Source organism: Haliotis rubra, unplaced genomic scaffold (assembly GCF_003918875.1).
Source record: "Haliotis rubra isolate DU_JTF1 unplaced genomic scaffold, ASM391887v1 Scf206, whole genome shotgun sequence".
Taxonomy (NCBI): Eukaryota; Metazoa; Mollusca; class Gastropoda; order Lepetellida; family Haliotidae; genus Haliotis; species Haliotis rubra.
The window spans coordinates 943,696-967,340 of NW_025766070.1; the positions used below are offsets into that span (position 1 = coordinate 943,696).

Genomic DNA, 23,645 nt, shown 5'->3' on the forward strand with positions numbered 1-23,645 from the left:
CAAATAATGGTAGCCATAAATGTCAGCCGAAACAGCCATGCACATTTGTAAACGCCCTTCTTATTGGGAATGTTGTCTTTGCAAGAACTGTTTCTGCCACATGACCTCATTTGCGTTTTACAATTACTTTTTTGATTAGTTATTGTAACTTTTCAATTTATGGAAAGATAAGAATATATTGAAGAACAACTTCTTTATTACAACAAATCAAAGATTCCCATCAGTCGTAATCATTCTGTTTATACCACAGGCTTCACCTGTTAACATTTTAACTAAGATCTTACTCATTGTGTAGTTAACTGGCTTCGCCTCTCTGTGGAAACTCTTAATTAATCAACTGTAAAACACTTCAACAAATTTTAACAAAGGCCATTCAATCCCTACTCTGTACATCACTTACTTGATATTGGTTTTAGAATCTAAACTGAAACGTTGCTCACATTGTGAAAGGGAAGTTGTTCCAAATATTCTCATCTTTCCTATGTATCCCAACTTCTTAATGCCTCTCAAAGAAATTCCTTCGTTACATGATAAAAGACACTGCTTCTTTGTACACAATTATATATCTACCATCCCTCTACATCTATCTACCCCAATCTCGGCAGCGAGGTATGTTATCAGAGTAAATGATATGACTTTATTGAGACTGTATCTACTGGTTTCCATGCTTGTGGAGTCGACACATGACATATAACAAGAAAATGATTCACCTTTACCATCCAAAACTGTGTTCCACTGGAGAAAGTGCTTGTGTGAGATCAGTGAGATTTTGTACAATGCCCTGACAAAAAAAACAAATGCTATGATGTCATGAACTTGATGACATCACAATGCTAAGATATCGCTGGACTGCAAGTCTAATGGCAGTACCATGTTCAGAAATGTACATTTTTCATTGAAAACTAAAGAAGAGTGACTTTTAATGATAAACATGAATCTCACCCTGTGTCTTCTGATATCAAGTATATCAACACTCGTTGATAAAAGTAAAAATATCCTCGGTAAGCCTCAGATATTTGTAACTTTATCAACCCATGTCGACATAATTGATATCAGAAGACCCTTGGGTGAGATTCTCTATTTATTCTACTCAATAGAAGTTAAGGAATGCCAATATTTTTATGTTCCTGTAGTTGGTCTGCATGGCAAACATCATTTTAGTAGTGTATATATATATCTTGTATAGTATACTGTTTCAATTTCCTAAAGAAACATTATTTGTGTTTCATTTTGACATACTCATACTGAAATAGACAAACAGACATTGATTATCAAATAAAATGCATTGTAACTGTTCAAAAGGAACAGATTTTTGAGTAGTCTTTCAATTACTTCCCTTGGCCATATGAAGACAGTTTTGGAGTGTTCCACAAGCCGTCTTTGATAGTTGGTGAATTTAACTCCCATGCATTACAATTGGTTAACATCCTAGAGCAAAGATTTGCTTTTTGGGACAGGGCCCATTTCTATTCAGCAAGTATTGGAGGTATAGTGGACATTAGACAAATGAGTTTCAGGGCTCCAGATAATTTTTCAACATCAGGAGTACGTACTCCTTATTTTTTCAATACAGGAGTACTGGAAAACTTTAAGATTACATTTAGAGTACTGAATGGGACTTAAAGGAGTATCAGTAATCTTGTGTTTCATTTCATATATGCACCACAACATTGCAATAATCAATAAAACAATATATTTTCGATAAATATGTCTGTAAAGGATTCTAAGACCGTACACCACTGCTGTGGTGCGTATCTGCTACGTTTTCTAAATTATTTCCTACCGTATCGTGCTTATTTTATATCCGTACATACGCCGATACGACCCTTATCTGGAGCCCTGAGATTAAAGACATATAGATATTTCAAAATGGATGTGGATATGTAAAATGAAGGGGTGTTCTTAAATCTCTTGCCAGATGTATGAACAAGTTTCAACTGGGAAATCAAATGAAAACTCTGGTAAGTGAGTGAGTATGGTTTTACGCCGCTTTTACCAATATTCCATCAATATTATGGCAGGGAACACCAGAAATAGGCTTCACACATTGTACCCATGTGGGGAATCAAGCCTGGGAATACACTTTAAGCACTTTTCTACCCCACAGCCCATGGCTTCTGGTAATTCATCTCAAGCCATCTCTTCATGACCAACTGCTGTCCAGAATGAGAACAAAATGTGAATAACATCCCTCATTGTGACATGGACCACGTAACTTGTGAATTCCATATGGCAACAAGTTTAATCTGTGTATATGTGGAGAGCAGTGCATGAACAACACCAAAAACTGAGTAAATATTGGACTAATTCTAATACAGGAAAAGACATGCTTGAGAAATTATTCATAAAAGTTTGGTGATAAAAAAATAAATCTTGTTGAGAAACATGCAATTTACTGAGTGACCTTGACCTTGTCACACCATGAAAGATGTCATTGTTCTCAACAACCACACAATGTTTCGACTATTTGAAATAATAGAATAATTAACAACAATTGTAAATAGAACTATGGTGACTTCATATCACTTGAATCCTATTATGACACAAAGTGAATAAACGGTGCTGGCTGAGTCTGTGGTGAGGCAAATGACGTCCAAGAGGGCGAGATAATCAATAAATCTGAGTTTCCAGGTTACTGTAGTCTACATATCGCTCATTGACACTTAATGAAATAAAGATAAGGGACTGTTGATAATTTATGGCTAGGGGATGATGATGATTTTTATGGAGAAGCATGTACAATGTGAATGACTCCCTCTAAAATCTTTATACAAAGTTAGTGCCCCCCACCCTAATTTTAAGCATACTTTTTTAAATACATGGTGTGGGTGACCACCCCTTCCCCTCCCCCCTCAATAAAGAAGAAAAATCATCACCCTCTAGCCATAAATTATGAACAGTCCCTAAAAAATCTTCAGAGATTTGTAGAACAACTTCCCAGAGGTCAGTCTATTGTTCAAATTATTTCACAAAATGAATTTGTGATGTTTTGAACAATGGATGATATCAGATTGTGCTGTTCTCAACAATGACATGACACCATATCACTTCAAATGAACAAACAAGTATTGACAATATATCAAAATGACCCACATGAGTAAATATCTTTCTATCCTTATGGTTAATACGTACATTGCACAACCAACATGACATACCACAATTCATAGGTATAATAATTTACTATATATACATGAGAGATTAAGGAAATATTTTGTTCATGAGACAATTCTTTTTCTGTTTTCAGTTAAACGATGCACCTTTTGAGAATTCAGTATCATTCCTTTGATACAGAAAATGGGACTTGTACAAAAGTTAAAACTTACATTTTCAAACAATAAAACAGCTTAAACTACTGATACAAAGGTGCAAACACAAATATGAACATGGCTTAAGAGCCTGTTGCTGATAGGTTTGTTCAAGCATCCAAACTGCTTATAAAAATCTTATTATCTGCACCTTTGCTTTTACACATAACAAACACTGGATGGAATATCATTCACAATAGTTTGACGACCCCGTTGCAAATGCTGCCAACAAGTTTAAATAATACCATGCCGTTTCCCACAGAACAATATATTGTCTAAGTATCTTCATCGTCACTGTGTCTTGGTGTCTAATTGTTTGGCCATCTTCACCACTGTAGTCTTGATCTGATTATACTCTTCAAGTGGGAGACTTGCGTCCGCGATGATGTGGTCAGCTGTTTCCTCTGTCAGACTTTGGAAGGAACTGTCATCTGAAATGAGGCAAGATGAAAACCTTAAGCCAAATATAATAACATGGGCAATAAGTGCTGATATCATGTTGCATACTATTTGACTGTCCACTAATCATATTGTAATAAACTTTAAAGATTTCATTAGTACATCATGGTGCATCAAGTTGAATTTGGGTTTATTCAAGTAACAAAGAGAATTGTTTCATTGTAAATATTTCTATGAAGTTGATGGATGACAAAGTAGGCACAATTTATGGATAACAAATTCTTTAATATAGTATTGTTTGAGTAGTCCTGCTTGACAACAGTATAAGGACCTATTAGATTAAACATATTTCATTCCTGAAGTAAAAATGATTGGGAACAAATACTTTTCTCTCTCACTCTCACACACGCACGCATGCACGCACACACACACACACACAAACCAAACAAGCATCTATTAGAAAGAGACACAAAGAGTGTCTGCAGCTTCCCTGCTGGAAGCAATGGACATTTAGCTCATAGTTCACTGGCTGAAATCAGGCGCAAAGGACAATGGTTATCAGACAGGTTGTACTTGTTTTGTTTGAAGTAAATACACATGCGTGAGTGACTGAGTGAGTATGGTTTTACGCTGCTTTTAACAATATTTCAGCAATATCACTATAGGGGACAGCGGAAATGGGCTTCACATAATGTACCCATGTGGGGAATCAAACCCAGGTCTTTGGCTGGATGAGCGAACACTTTAACCACTAGGCTAACCCATCGTTCCTACACATGTGTGAGTTCCTTACCTTTGATGGGTAGATGTCCCGCCAGTTCTACCACAGCTACGTTGAATTCATCAGGAACCTTGGTACCTGAGAACAGGTCAGAACTTAAGGTAAGCATTAGAAGTAGACAACAGTCATCAAATATCTCCACAGTTATTTTAGTCCGAGAACGGAATAAGTGTGACATACCGAGCTCCAGCTCTAAGAATGAGTGTGTGCTTTAATTACTGGTACAATGGTTTAGGGCAAACTGTACTTTATTACACTATACATGGGGATAGAGCAAACTGTGTGTCTTCACTATGACATGCCACAGACTACAAATAGAAATATGGTACTTGTTGGTCCCTGCCTGGCGCTCGGCATTAATGGGTACAACAAGGACTGGTTGACTCGGAGTCAGTATAATGTGTCTGAGTGGGGTATTCATGCTTCACTGCGGCATGGTATCTCAGTGGGCTAGCACTATAAAACCAGCTTCAGTCTGGGCTAGTACAAGCAGCCGCATATACACATACACACGCATGCACGTCGTCATATGAGCGAAATATTCTCAAGCACGACGTTAAACCCAATTTCACCTCACCTTACCTCACAAATAGAAATACCACAATAATAGAGAGTCGTTTCAGTTTTACGGTCAAGAGGGACAGCAGGGATTGCTGTGTATTGAACAATTAGCGACAATATGCCACTATATTCATGACAGAAATCAAGATTAAACATCAGTCAACTGGAGGCATATAAAATACCAAAAAGCCAATTAGCATTCAAAACATAGATAGCGAAAACACATTAACTATCGCAATAGTAGATGAAAAATCATGATGTGTCGGCTTGATGTGACAACGGTGATGCAGGTCTTACTTACATTAAACACTTTAATGAAAGCTACAAGCTTGTATGTTGCTGACAAATCTAGAAACATAAATCCGGTGAATCTGAGATTCCACCAAAATCATAGACATATGCCTAAGGGAAGCAACTCTGCACAGTTGACTGGACCACCAATGCTAGATCATGGAACAAGCTGCCTCTCTAAACATGATAATGTACGTGTACTTCTTACCTATAAACTTCTTCCTGGGCCACAGGTACATGCGTATCGTCCTGTTTGTGCTGGACTGTGGCTCACCAAACACGGTCCCTCGTGTGATGAATAGATTGTGGGCGATGTCGTTGTCATGGAAGTACATCGTTATGTTATGTATCAACCTGGTCAGACATAACCAAATTCAGTGATAACAGATGTAACGCCAGTCATGTCTATAGTGCAAACAAATACTATAATAATGCATGTTTACAAGTGTGGAATAACACCAGCATTAACCCATACACTACGCTACGTTCAATTAACAAACACCTTATTACAAAATCTGTTTCGTTTTGTTTCCATGGTATACGCTCTTCTGAATATATTGCAGTTGTCATCCAGATATTGTCTACTCCATCTGGTTCGATGTTCATCTTTATTTCCATCCACAACATTATTACCGGTGCTCCTGCTGGACACATTCTGCTGGGGAATGGTCATGGCTAACTAACTTTGCAGGTGCACAAGATCTGTGTTACCTGGCTATCTGTTTGACTGTGGTCCCGTGAAGCTGGAAGGCGAACCCGTGACACGGCATGACGGTCAGCTCATGTACATTGGGGCCGAGAGGTTCTACATCCTGAAAAGAACCCCCCCACATTCATCATCAATATGTGGTATGTGGTAAACATGTACGCTGTATCAAATGTATTTGATCTTAATTGGTGACACATATTTTGTGTAGTTTTACAGAAAATTCTGACACAACATGACACCTATGTATACTGACACTACATGACACCTATGTGTATGGAAACAACATGACACCTGTGTATACTGACACTACATGACACCTGTGTATACTGACACTACATGACACCTGTGTATACTGACACTACATGACAGCTATGTATACTGACACTACATGACACCTGTGTATACTGACACTACATGACACCTATGTATACTGACACTACATGACACCTGTGTATACTGACACTACATGACACCTATGTATACTGACACTACATGACACCTATGTATACTGACACTACATGACACCTATGTATACTGACACTACATGACACCTATGTATACTGACACTACATGACACTTATGTATACTGACACTACATGACACCTTATGCATACTGACACTACATGACAGCTATGTATACTGACACTACATGACACCTGTGTATACTGACACTACATGACACCTGTGTATACTGACACTACATGACACCTGTGTATACTGACACTACATGACAGCTATGTATACTGACACTACATGACACCTGTGTATACTGACACTACATGACAGCTATGTATACTGACACTACATGACACCTGTGTATACTGACACAACATGACAGCTATGTATACTGACACAACATGACACCTATGTATACTGACACTACATGACACTTATGTATACTGACACTACATGACACTTATGTATACTGACACTACATGACACCTGTGTATACTGACACTACATGACACTTGTGTATACTGACACTACATGACACCTGTGTATACTGACATTACATGACACAACATCTATGTATACTGACACTACATGACACCTATGTATACTGACACTACATGACACCTATGTATACTGACACTACATGACACCTATGTATACTGACACTATTATGACACCTGTGTCTACTGACACTACATGACACCTGTGTATACTGACACTACATGACACCTGTGTATACTGACACTACATGACACCTATGTATACTGACACTACATGACACCTATGTATACTGACACTACATGACAGCAATGTATACTGACATTACATGACACCTATGTATACTGACACTACATGACACCTATGTATACTGACACTACATGACACCTATGTATACTGACACTACATGACACCTATGTATACTGACACTACATGACACCTATGTATACTGACACTACATGACACCTATGTATACTGACACTACATGACACCTATGTGTATACTGACATTACATGACACCTTACATGTATACTGACATTACATGACACCTATGTATACTGACACAACATGACACCTATGTATACTGACACTACACACTTACACCCATATGTATACTGACACTACATGACACCTATGTATACTGACACTACATGACACCTATGTATACTGACACTACATGACACCTATGTATACTGACACTACATGACACCTATGTATACTGACATTACATGACACCTATGTATACTGACACTACATGACACCTGTGTATACTGACACTACATGACACTTATGTGTACTGACACTACATGACACCTGTGTATACTGACACTACATGACACTTATGTATACTGACACTACATGACAGCTATGTATACTGACATTACATGACACTTATGTATACTGACACTACATGACACCTATGTATACTGACACATGACAGCTATGTATACTGACATTACATGACACCTATGTATACTGACACTACATGACACTTATGTATACTGACACTACATGACACCTGTGTATACTGACACTACATGACACTTATGTGTACTGACACTACATGACACCTGTGTATACTGACACTACATGACACTTATGTATACTGACACTACATGACAGCAATGTATACTGACATTACATGACACCTATGTATACTGACACTACATGACACCTATGTATACTGACACTACATGACACCTATGTATACTGACACTACATGACACCTATGTATACTGACACTACATGACACCTGTGTCTACTGACACTACATGACACCTATGTATACTGACACTACATGACACCTGTGTCTACTGACACTACATGACACCTATGTATACTGACACTACATGACACCTATGTATACTGACACTACATGACAGCAATGTATACTGACATTACATGACACCTATGTATACTGACACTACATGACACCTATGTATACTGACACTACATGACACCTATGTATACTGACACTACATGACACCTATGTATACTGACACTACATGACACCTATGTATACTGACACTACATGACACCTATGTTTACTGACACTACATGACACCTATGTATACTGACATTACATGACACCTATGTATGCTGATACTGACACACTACATGACACCCTATGTATACTGACACTACATGACACCTATGTATACTGACACTACATGACACCTATGTATACTGACATTACATGACACCTATGTATACTGACACTACATGACACTTATGTGTACTGACACTACATGACACTTATGTACTGACACTACATGACACTTATGTATACTGACACTACATGACACCTGTGTATACTGACACCTATGTGTATGACACTGACATGTGTACTGACACTACATGACACCTGTGTATACTGACACTACATGACACTTATGTATACTGACACTACATGACAGCTATGTATACTGACATTACATGACACTTATGTATACTGACACTACATGACACCTATGTATACTGACACATGACAGCTATGTATACTGACATTACATGACACCTATGTATACTGACACTACATGACACTTATGTATACTGACACTACATGACACCTGTGTATACTGACACTACATGACACTTATGTATACTGACACTACATGACACCTGTGTATACTGACACTACATGACACTTATGTATACTGACACTACATGACACCTATGTATACTGACATTACATGACACCTGTGTATACTGACACTACATGACACCTATGTATACTGACACACATGACAGCTATGTATACTGACATTACATGACACCTATGTATACTGACACTACATGACACCTATGTATACTGACACATGACAGCTATGTATACTGACATTACATGACACCTGTGTATACTGACACTACATGACACTTATGTGTGCTGACACTACATGAAACTTATGTATACTGACACTACATGACACCTATGTATACTGACACTACATGACACCTGTGTATACTGACACAACATGACAGCTATGTCTACTGACACAACATGACACCTGTGCCTACTGACACAACATGACAATACATTATGTGTCTACTGACACTACATGACACCTGTGTATACTGACACTACATGACACCTGTGTATACTGACACAACATGACACCTATGTCTACTGACACTACATGACACCTGTGTATACTGGACACTACATGACACCTGTGTATACTGACACTACATGACACCTATGTATACTGACACTACATGACACCTGTGTATACTGACACTACATGACACCTATGTGTAGGGACACAATATGACAACTATGTGTATGGACACATGACCTAGTTATGTCTACTGACACTACATGACACCTATGTATACTGACACTACATGACACCTTTGTATACTGACACTACATGACACCTGTGTATACTGACACTACATGACACTTATGTATACTGACACTACATGACACCTGTTTATGGACACAACATGACACCTTTGTGTACTGACACAACTTGACAACTGTGTGTATGGACACAACACGACACATGTGTACTGACACAACATGACACATGTGTACTTACACAATATGACACATGCATACTTACACAAAATGACACCTATAAGTGTGGACACATGACACTTAAGTGTATGGACACAACATGACACACATGTGTATGAAGTCATCATGACACCTATGTGCATGGACACAACATGACACCTATGTGCATGGACACATGGCACCTATGTGTATAGACACAACATGACACCTATGTATATTGACACTTTATGACACTTATGTGTACTGACACAACATGACACCTATGTATATTGACACATATGGATACTGACACCACATGACACCTATGTGTACTGACACAACACGACACCTATATGTACAGACACTACATGACACCTAGCTACACTCACACAGTGTTCCACAAGGAGCTGTTGTTCCAGGTAGTAGGCATGCATGTGTAGGTGGTTCACGGAGGCGTAGGCACACAGACTGTTGAAGCCGATTCGAAAACCCCTGCAAACAGAAATTAATTCCTTACATGCACATACTGGTACATAGAACATCATGTCTATTCTATTTTTCCCTCAGCCATCGCGGCTTCCACAAAAATGGAAGTCTGACAACTGGTAGTCTAGACTGCGGACTTTGTGTACCCCTCTGATAAGTGTGAATTGGCACGGCTCCCACAGCCTAAAGCTATGAAATACACAATGCTATTTTTAGAAAGTGGTCAAATGTAACAAATGTTATATTTAGGATTACACTTTCTTAGTAAAGTACAAAATTCTAGTACTTTTTGGGTTGAGTGGTCCATCCGAGATTCAAACAACTGACACTACATGACACCTGTGACACCTGTGATTCGAACCCACACCCTCAGAGTCTGGCACCGAATCGCCAGCACACAAAGTCAGCTGCCAAAACCGCTCAACCACCGCTACTTCCACGGTAGGTGCCTGACTCTGAGGGTGTGGGTTCGAATCCCGGATGGGACTCAACCCAAGAAAGTACTAGAATGTACTACACACACTGCTACAATCAAACTTAGGTCATAGTTATGAAAGACCGCAGCAGGTCTTATACATTTACCTTTGTGAAACCCACAGCAAGGAGATGATAAACAAATGAAAGGAGCCAAGGTAAATCACTGGGACTTTTGAATCTGCAAATGAGTGCCTACCTGTGGCTACTGAGAAGCATGGACTCCAGTCCCACCTTTACAGCAGTCTCTGTGAGAACCTGGAACATCACACACATATCAACATGGTTCATCATGTTCATAGTATAATGTTACCCAGTAACTTGTTAAATAGTACAGCTAGCTCACTGTCTTTGTAAACCCCATACAAGTCTGTTGATGGGTTATAATGAAGTTTGTTTGTTTATTTTTTTATGCAGCACACAGCAATATTCCAGCTACATGTATATGACGTCTGTCTGTAAATAATCGAGTCTGGACCAGACAATCAAGTGATTCACATCAATAGCATCAATCTGCGCAGCTGGAATACGATGAAGTGTGTCAACCAACCCAGTCAGCATGACCAGCTAATGACAAACATGGGTTGCTGAAGGGTTAGGTCCCATACTGCCTACATCCCACACTGCCTACATCCCAAACTGCCTACATCCCAAACTGCCAACAAAAATATTGTAGGCAGCGTGGGAAATGATTTTTTGCCCTGTAGAATAATGGAACAGCCCAATTATCAATGAAGAAGGGATGTGCCGTTTGGAGTAAGGTAATAGTAGTTATTTGCTTTATTTAATGTCGCACGCACAACTAAGGTATTTCGTCGACGGGGTAGTACAGTTCTTAAGAAATGAGGGGAACAAAAAATAGAAATTTTGAAAGAGTGGTGTTACTACAAAAAAACACCCAACAACTGAGTATTATGGGAAATTTGAATGGGATGCCAAATTAAAAAGGTACAAAAAATAGCCATGGCAATGAAATGAACATCCTTGTCAGTTGTGTGTAATTGTGAAACCAGTAAAAGACTGTAAAACCAGTAAAAGACTGTAAAAAACCAAAACTTGTCATTTTTTAAACTTCTCTAGGCAGAGTGGGAAGACACCATAGAACAGGTCAGTTCATTAACCAAGTGACTGGTCAAGTTCATTTTAGCAGGGGTAGTACAGGTCAGATCGGGTCATTATTCTGCAAAGCACCACATGTTCACCTGTAACCCCCCACCCATGAAGTCTCACCTGTGGGTAACAGCGGTTCACCTGTGGCACTATAAGCACATGTCCATACTCCAAGGGGCTGACGTTGATGATGATGATATGACGCTCTGGTTCCTGGGAACATCACCCAGAGAGAAATATTTAGTAATAAACACCAAACATATTCACTGAATCTACAAAATAATTAATCAACACGATCATATCACCACGTCACCTGTATTATCAGGTATCAATACCTGACTACAAATGTAACCTTATTTCGGTTCTTAATGTGGTAGTGTCACTTGATGCTACTTTGAAGAGTATTTCAGTATACTGCGTCAGCCCTATGTTGAAGGTAAGATGGTAGTAACCCAGGCCATAGACATCTACCACTCTGATGACACCCACAGTCATGGGGACTGTACTGACAAACCTAGATACATAATTCAGTCAAATCCCAGAGTCTTAAACTTGATCAGATGGTTCATGAAAAGCAGTAGGTTCACTCACAATTACTCAGCCATGAATTTCAATGTGAACTTTTGACAGTGAAATCACTCACTCACTCGTTCATTCAGTTCCACAACTTAGTATCGGAGAATGACTGACAAGGTATTCACTCACTCACTCACTCCATGTGACTACTCAGTACCTGTGCACTATCAGTAGTGCCATTCATGGTCGCTCCACTGGTTGTAGATTCATCTGTATTTTGCAGACCGAACAATATTTCTTTTGTGTGGACTTTAGTGAAGTTGAAGAGGTCTGGATTGAAAGGCTGACTGACACTCATGATTGTCTGGGGCTTCCTTCTCTCAGTGGCCCGCAGACTGTTCAGCTGGAGGAGACCATTATGGTGAACATTTTAATATCATCATGATACCATACAATAGAGGCTATAGTCCGTTTGGCTCAAAAGCGGACCGATGAATTGCAATCTAACTCGAAAACTAATAAACATAAAATACTCAATGAAACGCTGATCATAATCAAAACATCATACCAACTCTGTGAGGTTTCAGCCAGGTGTTCGAGAAGCACGTTCACAGACAAAGTTATTTATTCATTAACCTGTGCTGTGCTGTCTCCATCCGTTCTCGAACACCTGGCTGTCCCTTTCTCTGCACTCCTCCCTCGTAACAAATAGTGAACTGTGTCAATATTTTAATGATAGATTGTTAAACAACTCTTTTATTTTTAGGACAAAAATTCTGCAAAAACCTCACAGAGTTGGTATGATGTTTTGTTTATGATCAGCGTTTCATTGAGTATGTTATGTTTATTAGTTTTCGAGTTAGATTGCAATTCATCGGTCCGCTTTTGAGCCAAACGGACTATAGAGATGCTGAAATGAATTTGTCATGGCTTGCCAGATCCCCAACTTAGCTACCGCTCCTAATATTATGTTTAGTTTGGAGCAATGTTTTCTAACTCCAATATTGGTTTTGCATTGGTTTCTGATTCATTGCCCACATCACATTCCCAATATGTCAAACTCCCATGAAAACCTATCCATGATCACCTTCAGTGTTATCTTGAAGTGCAGAGGATACATTCACATTAAAATACAATCAAATACTGTTGTGTCCAAGTTGAATCGGCCTATGAGGTTCAACACAACCAAAGATGACGAATAAAGAAAGCTTACAGACTTTTCTTTGTGACAATCGTTTGACTGATCAAAGTTCTACAGAGCAGAGTTTGACTGTATAAAACATTTGCCATTGAAAAATTTCATTTTTGTTAAGCTACAATGTTTCCCATACAAAAAATGAATATTGTTTTAGTATCGACAACTGAGCTGGCGTACCTGTGCGACGTATGCCTTGTCTCCAGGAATCACCCTGGTATCCAGTTGCTGCATGTTGTACCGGAACACTCCATTCTCCATACAATTGTCCCACCGACTTGTCAGCTCCCTGTCAAACTGGGGCACATCAAAAAGCAACAGTGACTACAAAATGGTGGCATCAGTGTTGCTATCTTACACAAAATGCAAGAAAAAATGCAAGACAAAAATCAACAAAAGTGCAGACAACATTAAACCTGTACTCATACAGCATGAACTGAGCTGCATCACTCATACAACAGTGAGTGAGTGAGTGAGTTGGATTTTACGCTGTTTTTAGCAATATTCAAGCAATATCACAGTGGGGGACACCAGAAATTAGCTCCGCTCTCTGTAACCATGCAGGGAATCGAACCCGGTCTTCAGTGTGATGAGCGAATGCTTTAACCACTAGGCTACCCCACTGCCCTGGAACAGTTAAGAGGCAAAAATAGGCAAAGGATATTATATACAAAACCATTACTTAGAACTATTCATAACTGTGTCAGTATTATTACTGTCATTGGCATCAGGGGCAGATTCCCCTCTCCCCCCGTAAAAGAAATTCCCTGAGGATTCCATGAAATTTCCCGACTTCATGAATTATGTGCACAATTCTCCAAAATTCTGGATCCACCACTCGGCATAGGAAATTCAGAGATGATACAACCTCTTTCAATCTTCAGTGAGAGTAGGGTCTTGTGTGAAAATAAGATCTGAACTTAACAGTCGACAGCAAAACTATACAAGAGGCTTAGGAATGATACTGCGTTGCCTCTGTGCTCATGCTGATAGACAACTTAATACAAACAACTACACTAACTCACTCTCTTATAAACACAGAAACAGCCAAACAAATGCTCAAGCTTTACCATGTTTTCAAGATGTGACAAATGACAATGTTGTTTTCTGCTACAGTCAGCTATAGTTCAGCTATAGCATGTCAGTCTGCCAATGCACATGGACCAAGCAAACAAATGGTTGATAGCATGAATACTTTGCAATGGGTGAGCAATTATACTGCATCTCCAATCCTGCATCTTTCAAGGTGTACAGTCAGGTCTCATGATATGACACCCAAGTGGTGGGGCCAGTGACAAGCCTGAGTAGACCTAATCTTAGGAGAGACAATGAAACTCACCTTGCTCTTTTTGCCAGCATGGTCTCCCCATCGTGTCGTCTGGGGCACAAAGTCGTCACTAGAATATTGCAGAACAAAGGAATCCTGAAAATAAAATGGTCCATGAGTAACCATTATGTTGCCAAGCATTCTGTTTGTTGTTTAATGGTGCACTCAGCAATATTCCATCTATATGGCAGCGGTCTGTAAATAATCAAATCTGGACCAGACAATCCAGTGATCAACAGTATGAGCATCGTTCTACGCAATTGGGGTACTATGACATGTCAACCGACTCAGCGAGTCTGACCACCTGATCAAAACAAGCATGGTCACTGAAGACCAATTCTGACATGGATCTTCATGGCTAGCCCGGCATAGTAAATTCCTTGACAATCTGAATCCATACTGAATTATCCAGAAACTGTTAGGCATTTTGGGTAGACATGTAACATGGATGGATGTTAAGTCAGTGGCAGTGTTTATTGAAAGAATCTTCACTATTACAGTTCAGCAATATTCCAGCCTAAAGTAATAGTAGCCCATAGTAAATTCCTTGACAATCTGAATCCATACTGAATTATCCAGAAACTGTTAGGCATTTTGTGTAGACATGTAACATGGATGGTTGTTAAGTCAGTGGCAGTGTTTATTGAAAGAATCTTCACTATTACAGTTCAGCAATATTCCAGCCGTATCATGGCTGGGGACACCAGAAATGGACTTCACACATTGTACCCATGTGGGAAATAGAACCCGGGTCTTGGGTGTGACCAGTGGACGCTTTAACCACTATGCTACCCCACCACCCCCAGTACTTTTAAAACAGCTGGAAACAGTCACCAAGAAACACATATTGTACAAACAGCTGAAATTACATGTTATCATTGCTGTAACTATTTTGACTACCAAATTTGAGAAACTTTGCAAATATCATAGGTTTTAAGCAATCAATTTAATGAAAAAGATAAAAAACATAAACAAATATATATATATACAAAAACATCAACTTTTTTATGTTGTTATTTACCCTCAGACAAATGAAGCTCTCAGTTGGAAAGAGGCACCACAATGTCAGTGGTTAGACCAAATTGGGCATGCAGTGGTAGACTTATCAAACTCACCATATCAGCCATGTTGGAGGTGATTCTCAATCCCCTCTGAAAGCTTTTGACTTCTGTAAAAAACAAGTTTACAATATGACACTGTAAAAGAATTCTTACCAAATATATCATACACACAACACATGCAAACCAGTTTTCATGCGTTGAAGGATCTAGGCATTATTTCATTAACTAAATAAAGAATATAAGTAAATGGTTTTACAATTCATCACTGTGACAGCAATATGTTTAGTCACCTTATTATAGAATACAGCTCTGAGTCCATGCATTGTAAGCTAAGTAGTATTATTAGCATTCTAATCTGTGCCTACACAATTAAGGACACACTTGTTCTGACCTGTTTATACACCTCTTCTGTTAACCTCCCTTTAGCTAATTAAACATGCTTGTTCAAAACATATTAAAGTACTAATCAGTTCTTTTTACTATTATCCACAGATACATACATAAGGTTGCCTTACAAAACAATACATTTGACACAAAGTCAGTTCTAAGCCACCATATGCAGAAAGAAATACAGTGGACATTTAGGCCAGTTTGATGTGTTCAGTGAAGCATGAATAATTACCCTGCAAACAACTTATTGCATGAGGGCCCTAGGACTTTGATGTATTATGTATGACGAGCAAAAGCTTTAGCTATCCTACCTGCAACCGGGTGAGTGGGTCTAGTTTTACGCCGCACTCAGCAATATTCCAGTTATATGGCGGCGGTCTGTTTATAATTGAGTCTGGACCAGACAATCCAGTGATCAATAGTATGAGCATTGATCTGTGCAAATGGGAACCGATGACATGTGTCAACCAAGTCAGTGAGCCTGACCACCCAATCCCGTTAGCCACCTCTCACAACAAGCATGGGTTACTGAAAATTAATATTCTAACCCCGATTTCACAGGTTCCACCTGCAATTGACCTGATAAAAACAGAGCATTGAGTAACATCAGTTGTCATGGTTTCAATAAAAAGATACATGAGTTATACATTCTTAGAAGCTTCTTTGCATGAATAATCCGGCAAAATTAGTCAGTTTGTTGTCAAAGTGCAGCACTAGTTTGCTGCTAGTGAGGTAGTGTGAACAGTGCAGTGGGTTTCTGTCTAACATCTGCAACTGAATCACCAATAACCTCTATTGTTATTTTCGAAGCTTTGTTACATTAACTATCAGCAGTTTATTAAAAATATCTGATACAAGATTCCTCCAACACTTGTTAATAGCTGTACATGCAATAGGAATTAATTGGATGTCTGCTTCCGAAGTAGGTACTTGAACTGGCATGAATCTCCTAAATCGTAATATGTAGCATGGCATTCATGACAACTTCAGACAAAGATCACTCCACCATGTTGACTTTCATGATCATAACTCTCAATATTCACATTCCTGCAAACATTTGTTTCTCCATGCCTTTTTCTATGATCTAGAACCCACTATAATAAAAACTCGCAGCGTATTCAGTGGTGAAAATAACCCATTGCCCGACGTCCGAGTCCAGTGCTTTTTCTGTCGGGCAAGCAAATTTGTATATCACGCTGTACCGGTGTCCAGTTGACTTTCCAATGTTAATAATGTTGTTTATTTAAAAAATGAACAAGAAAACGTCCGGAATAGTGGAAAAATGATCAGGGCAAGTGATTTTACATGTGCCACTGTACCGGAGTACACTGGCAATTTTAAAGTTATTTCCACCCCTGGTATTGAAAGGATCGTCTGACGTTCAAATTTATTTGTGGCTGAGTATCTCCCTCTGTGAATCTCAAGGAAAAAGATAATCGTCTCAAAAGTCCCTAAACCACATTATCTTCCCTTATGTTCAGCCCTTTCTGCAATGCTTAAGTTCTATTTGAGACAAGGCTTTCCTTACGTTCAGGTTCTCTAATTTGATTATATAAATATTCATAGTTTCATAAATTCTTAGGAATTTTGAAAATAATGTCCAGATATTTGTTTTGTCAGGACAAGTGTCAAGGTTGTGGTAATTTAAGTCTTTTGTGGCTTTCTTCTCTTAGATACACATAGAAGAATTTTGAAAATAATATTCAAATTGGATATTAATATTTCCTGTCATATGCTGCAGATGTGGGTATGAATAACAAATTCGGAGCAGATCTAAATAAATTTCCTTCATTGTCTTTTCATCATGAGCTCGATAAACACCAGATCATGGCAAGCAGGTGTAAATTAAAACATCCATCCATTTAATTGTTATTTTTCACAACCTATTCCATTTCTGAATCTCAAGGATTATGTGATGAATCCTACCACTGGTAATGCACTAGTCCACATAGTGTGGGCTGTCACTATTAGTACTGAGTATATATAAACAAGGAGCTCAAGACTATGTTCGCCAAAATCTTGGTTATTATCAGGTTCAAACTATCAAGGCAAGTCTTGTCGGCTGCATTCCTTCTCGTGCTTCACTCTAGGAGGGACACTAAAAGTGATATTTTGTTGTGAAGAGATTTGAATTCCTGTGGTATTGCAGAGCCAATACAATGGCCTGGATGTCAAATGCAGTGGTCTCAACAAGATAATTCCCTTTCTAGGCAGATAGTCTGGCAGCATCCCCTACATAACAGACCTCAGGACCTCTCCTGATTCTGAACACAGAACATGGTAATGGCATCAGCACATACCGGAGTAGACATTTTCTTGAATTTAGTAGACCATGTTTAGATTCAGTCAATTACTTTATTCGCTGAATGAAGACATCTATGCTACACTATTATAGCCATGTATATAAAAACATTTCGTCATATTTCTGGTAATGTATGACAGACTAGTCTGATCAGGTCATTGTGTACTGCTTCATGTATCATGTGTGTATATATATAAAGTTTTCTGCACCGAGCATATTTCTACTGCTTCTAGCATGATTGCTATAATAATGTCTACACCATATTCTATGTGTGTACTGAATAGCTAATGTGCTAACAGGCAACTTGATGATGGACAGTTGTGTTTTGAACAAGTCCTAACAAGCAGAAACCAGCTGATATTACTACATTGTGTCAGATTCTACCATTATTTGTTTTTTATCATTGTCAATTACCTAAATCAAACACAGTGATCTATTCCACGAAGCTTAATTTCTATGACATATGTCCATTAACCTATCTGAAAAGTTGACAAATTTATTGCACCTGCAGATGTACATTTTTACATACACGTAATTAGAAATTTCTATAATGGAAGTCTGACTATTTCAAACGGAATTCTTTCCTGAGTGGTTTTACATGAATACAAACACTATATCCTAACGTAATAAAATCGGCTTTTTCGTGCCGTCCAGAGAGGCGTTCTAAGTAAAGATTCTCACCAAAATGTACTTGATTTGTCAGATGGCACCTCCTTTCTCTTTGACTTTGATCCTCGCGAAGAGCGGTTGATCTCCACCTGTTAATGTTGATGTTAACCTATTCAATGAAGGATCGCCTTACAATAAACGAAGGAAAATGTGTACGTACCGGCTTTTATCATCAGGGGAATGTACCTTTAAGGCTCTGAGCATGGTTGTGTTTATGTATTTATAGCAGTAGCGAATCTTTCGATACTGCATGGAGCTTTGTCGTTTACTGTTTCTGGTATCCAGTTAATCTGGTATCCAGAAACAACAAAATCACAGGGATATTTGTCTGGATCATTGGGGAGAAACGAAGGGACGTAACTCTTCATTAGATTCTTTAGAATGCCACAAATAATATGCATTCGTTATAATGTAATTTTTCTCTGTCATTGAAACGTTGATATCTTACAAATTAGAACTATTGCCGGTGATAATCTTATACACCCACGGTGACAATGCCGCCGTGGTCTGTATGGAATGGTTCTGAAGTGCCTGCGGAGTTACTGAATTCGGTAAGTACGCCCAGAGACCATATAATATTATATGATCTCTGGTACGCCCAATTGTACCCAATTGTACTGTCCGAGGTAACCCCATATGAGACAAAGTTATAGTGAAATATATAGAGTGGAACACATGAACGAATGATTCATTCGAACCAGTATCATTCTTTATTCCAAACCTGTCTGTACTGGTATTAACATTCTGAATAACCTTTTTTTCTGCTTATAACAATTTCTATGGGATCGTTAACATATGTCGGTATGGGTAATTGATCTACGTGTATTGTATAAATTTATTTGTATTTTACACTCACGTGTTGTTTAGTAGTTCCCAGAATTCCTGATATGTTTTGGTTTCATTTTTATTGAAACCCTTACATAGGCGGATCCAGACATTTTCCGGTGTGTGTGTGTGTGTGTGTGTGTGTGTGTGTGTGTGTGTTTTGGGTTTCCGCCATTGCAAAACATTAACTTCAATGTGGTCTTTAGTCATTTTCAAAAGGGGGGGTTCGAACCCCCTGAAACCCGCCTCTGGATCCGCCACTGCCTTAAATGAATGACATGAGTTTAACAAAGATTTCACGCACCTGCATGTCTTGACGTAATAGGACATTGTTGAAGTTATATGTCGTGACGTCAGAATAAGTGATGACGTCATAGCCTCCTATTGTTGACCTCATTTGAACACAATAGGCTTAACTACACGGTTTTCACGGAAGCACTACAACGAAGTTGTTTATCATAAATGTTGGCGTTGTTTACAAACTTTAAAATGTCACGTTTACGTTTATTTTTCTCGTGCATAACTAAATCCGAAAATATATAAATATGCAGACGCTGTCCAGTCACGTTAGGGACAATAGAAGGAATGCTTGAAGCAGTCCTAATACATTCTCGTTGGTTTGTTTTGTTTGTTTAACACCGCACTCAACAATATCCCAGTTAATGGTGGCTTTGTATAAGCAATCTGGTGTGGACCAGACAATCCAGTGACTGATACCATGAGCATCTATGCAACTGGGATACGATGAAAACACCAGACAAGTCCGGACGGGACTCAACCCAACAGAAGTACTAGAATCTGTACTCTACAGAGAAAGTGTAATCCCGAATATAACGTGTTACATTTGACCACTTTCTAAATGGTATTGTGTGTGATAATAACCAAGTTAGTGAGCTTAACCAAATGCTGTCTTAGTCGCCTTACGACAAGCATGGGCTGTTGCTTTATCATCTTCATTGTATTGTATTTTAGCCTGCACGTGATTTATCAAGGGTCTTTGTGTATAACGTACAATCACGATATTGTGTATCATAGTACATGTTACTGCATATCCCATTTGCGCAGAACGATTCTCATGATTTCCAGACCAACGATAAACAACAACAAAACAACCCAAACAACATGTAACTGCTCGATGTTTGTAATAGCATCATACCCTGTAGAACTTTAATCTCTAAACGATATTGCCAATGTGATTGACACCCAACCGGGTAATGTCACACGGCTACGGTTAAGTGCATACGTTTACAGAATGTTCAAACAGATTAACATAACATATAAGCATCAACTGCAATAAAGACATATAAAGTTAAACGCTTAATCATTAAATGAAGTCCTTATTTTCTTGCACAGTTGGCGCACTGACGTCACACAATGAAAGTATTATTAGAGAATTAAGGGTCACAGCTTGGCTCCAAACGAATCCCAGCTTTATTATATAGATAAATACATGTATGTCCATTACCAGTGTATGAAATAAGCCAAAACCCCACCCAGACATTAGGGCTGGTAACTTCAAAATGTTACCAGTCCAAAATGGATTTAACCAGACCAGACACCAAGATATGACACAGATGTATATAACATCTAAAGTTTTTAACAGACCATCAGGCTGGCTAGCTGTAAATCTAGACCGTCCGTCTGAAATCTAACCCGTCTCGGGCGGTCGGACAGGCCTTATTTCATACACTGCCATTACGTTAAAGTAAATTTATTCTTGTCGATTTAAATATAAAAGTAAAATGTTCATTGCATGCTTTGGATAATTACAACATTTACATTCTCACATGTCTTCTGGTAATGTAACCCATCACCACATATAAAACTGGATTCCTGTGCTTGTATTCAAGGACGGCCGGAGAGGTAGAGACTCACGGGACTTGGGAAACTCTGTTCCGGGTCAAAAGAAGATGTGAGATTCTGATCACAAGAAGTGGGATTTCTTGCTGGAGGGCCTGTGGTTACATATCCTTGTCATAAGGGCGCCCTGGCTGTGCTCTAATATAACGGTAAAGATGAGCATGACCCCACACTTGTTTCTACAGGTGATGTGTCTGGTTCTATGAAGTCTTGTGTCCAGACTCCAAGGATTATGTTGGAAGAACGGTAGTACAACTGGAGAGATTGGTCAATGTAGCTGTCCAGTGATGTTTCCTCCCAAAACCAACAGGCGTGTCTTGACATGCATGGCCACAAACACCACATTAACATGGTTGATGATACCGCACTGACTTGGAATATGATGCCGCATTGACCAGGGAGACTATATAAGGTTGTAGAGTATCCCTGCATTGACTTAGCTTAAGAAGCCACATCGGCTTGACCTAGGATGCCGCCTCAAACTATAATGCTGACACCTCTAAAGGTTACCATTCCTTCAGTCACTTTCCAATGTTTCACTTCAAAGTCAAGTTCAAGATGTGGGCACCACAGCACTTACTCAGCAAATTGCTTTGTCCGGGTTTGGGCGAATGCTTTTCAACCATTTTGTAACACTATTCGGTGTTGGGACCCATTACGTTTAGTCTTTAGCTTGGTAAAATTTCTTTTGTTTGTTAGTAATGCTCTTTTTGTCAATCGTCCACAATCATAAGAATTGCAAAGTACATTCCTCCAGCAAGTTTGAACCAAGATGTCAAATAAACTAGTTTTCTGTCAATTTGAAGAAAACTACACCCAGGTCTTTTGCTGCATATATGGCGATATAAAAAGTAGAAAATAGTCTTTTATTACTTTTTTTTATTATAAAAACCTGCATAATTTTACTGCTTTTATTTTACAATTACTGTGGTTTTATTCTGTGAACGATGAGGAATGTTCTACACAGGTTCAGTTTGAAATTATCTCCACTCCCTTCCCCCTTAGACCACGTATTTGAATCTATGAATGAATGGTTTATCTTCTTTTGGTCTCCAGGGTTACTCAGCGTACAAGGGGGTGAACATTCATTTAGTATTGAAACATATCCATTCATATGAAAAATAACATCATTTCGAAAGTTTTAAATAAAAATTGAACTTCGATTGTTGAAACTTGTGCATGTGTGTTCAGCAGTCAGGTGTGATCTGGTGAGAACTAAAGGATGATCAACACAACACAGGTCTATGAAAGGATGGTATCAAATATACAGCTTGGGGATTGATGGTAAAAAACCACAGGCCCCCACTGCGGGTCAGAAAATCGATAAACTAGGCCCCGGTTTAGTATCAACACCCCCTACTATATAATACATATATAGTAGGGGGTGTTGATATTAAACTGGTTAAACCCCAGTTTAGTATCAACCCCTACTATA

General features: G+C 38.8%; 1 protein-coding gene across 2 annotated transcripts; it reads right to left on the minus strand.

The window, feature by feature from the left end:
• Positions 1-1,789: 1,789 nt before the first annotated feature.
• Positions 1,790-19,726, minus strand: LOC124276128 (GDP-D-glucose phosphorylase 1-like). Of its 2 annotated transcripts, none has more exons than XM_046711795.1 (12): positions 19,686-19,726; positions 16,219-16,271; positions 15,116-15,199; positions 13,957-14,073; positions 12,799-12,984; positions 12,186-12,278; positions 11,155-11,213; positions 10,385-10,487; positions 6,049-6,149; positions 5,546-5,691; positions 4,498-4,563; positions 1,790-3,736 (listed from the first exon to the last, which is right to left on the minus strand). In XM_046711795.1, exons 1-12 carry the CDS (start codon positions 19,696-19,698, stop codon positions 3,597-3,599), a joined length of 1,161 nt encoding a protein of 386 aa, XP_046567751.1. In that variant the 5' UTR covers positions 19,699-19,726; the 3' UTR covers positions 1,790-3,596. The 2 variants fall into 2 exon arrangements, with proteins under 2 accessions (XP_046567751.1, XP_046567752.1); XM_046711796.1 differs by lacking the exon at positions 19,686-19,726 and adding an exon at positions 19,538-19,629.
• Between the last annotated feature and the right edge of the window lie 3,919 nt (positions 19,727-23,645).

What these genes read in the sequence shown, in the direction of transcription:
- LOC124276128 (XM_046711795.1), bottom strand. An exon ending in ACAAGGCATACGTCGCACAG is followed by an intron (nt 12,985 to 13,956) that starts GTACGCCAGCTC and finishes GGTCTCCTCCAG; the next exon opens with CTGAACAGTCTGCGGGCCAC. An exon ending in ACAGTCAAACAGATAGCCAG is followed by an intron (nt 5,692 to 6,048) that starts GTAACACAGATC and finishes ATGTCTGACCAG; the next exon opens with GTTGATACATAACATAACGA.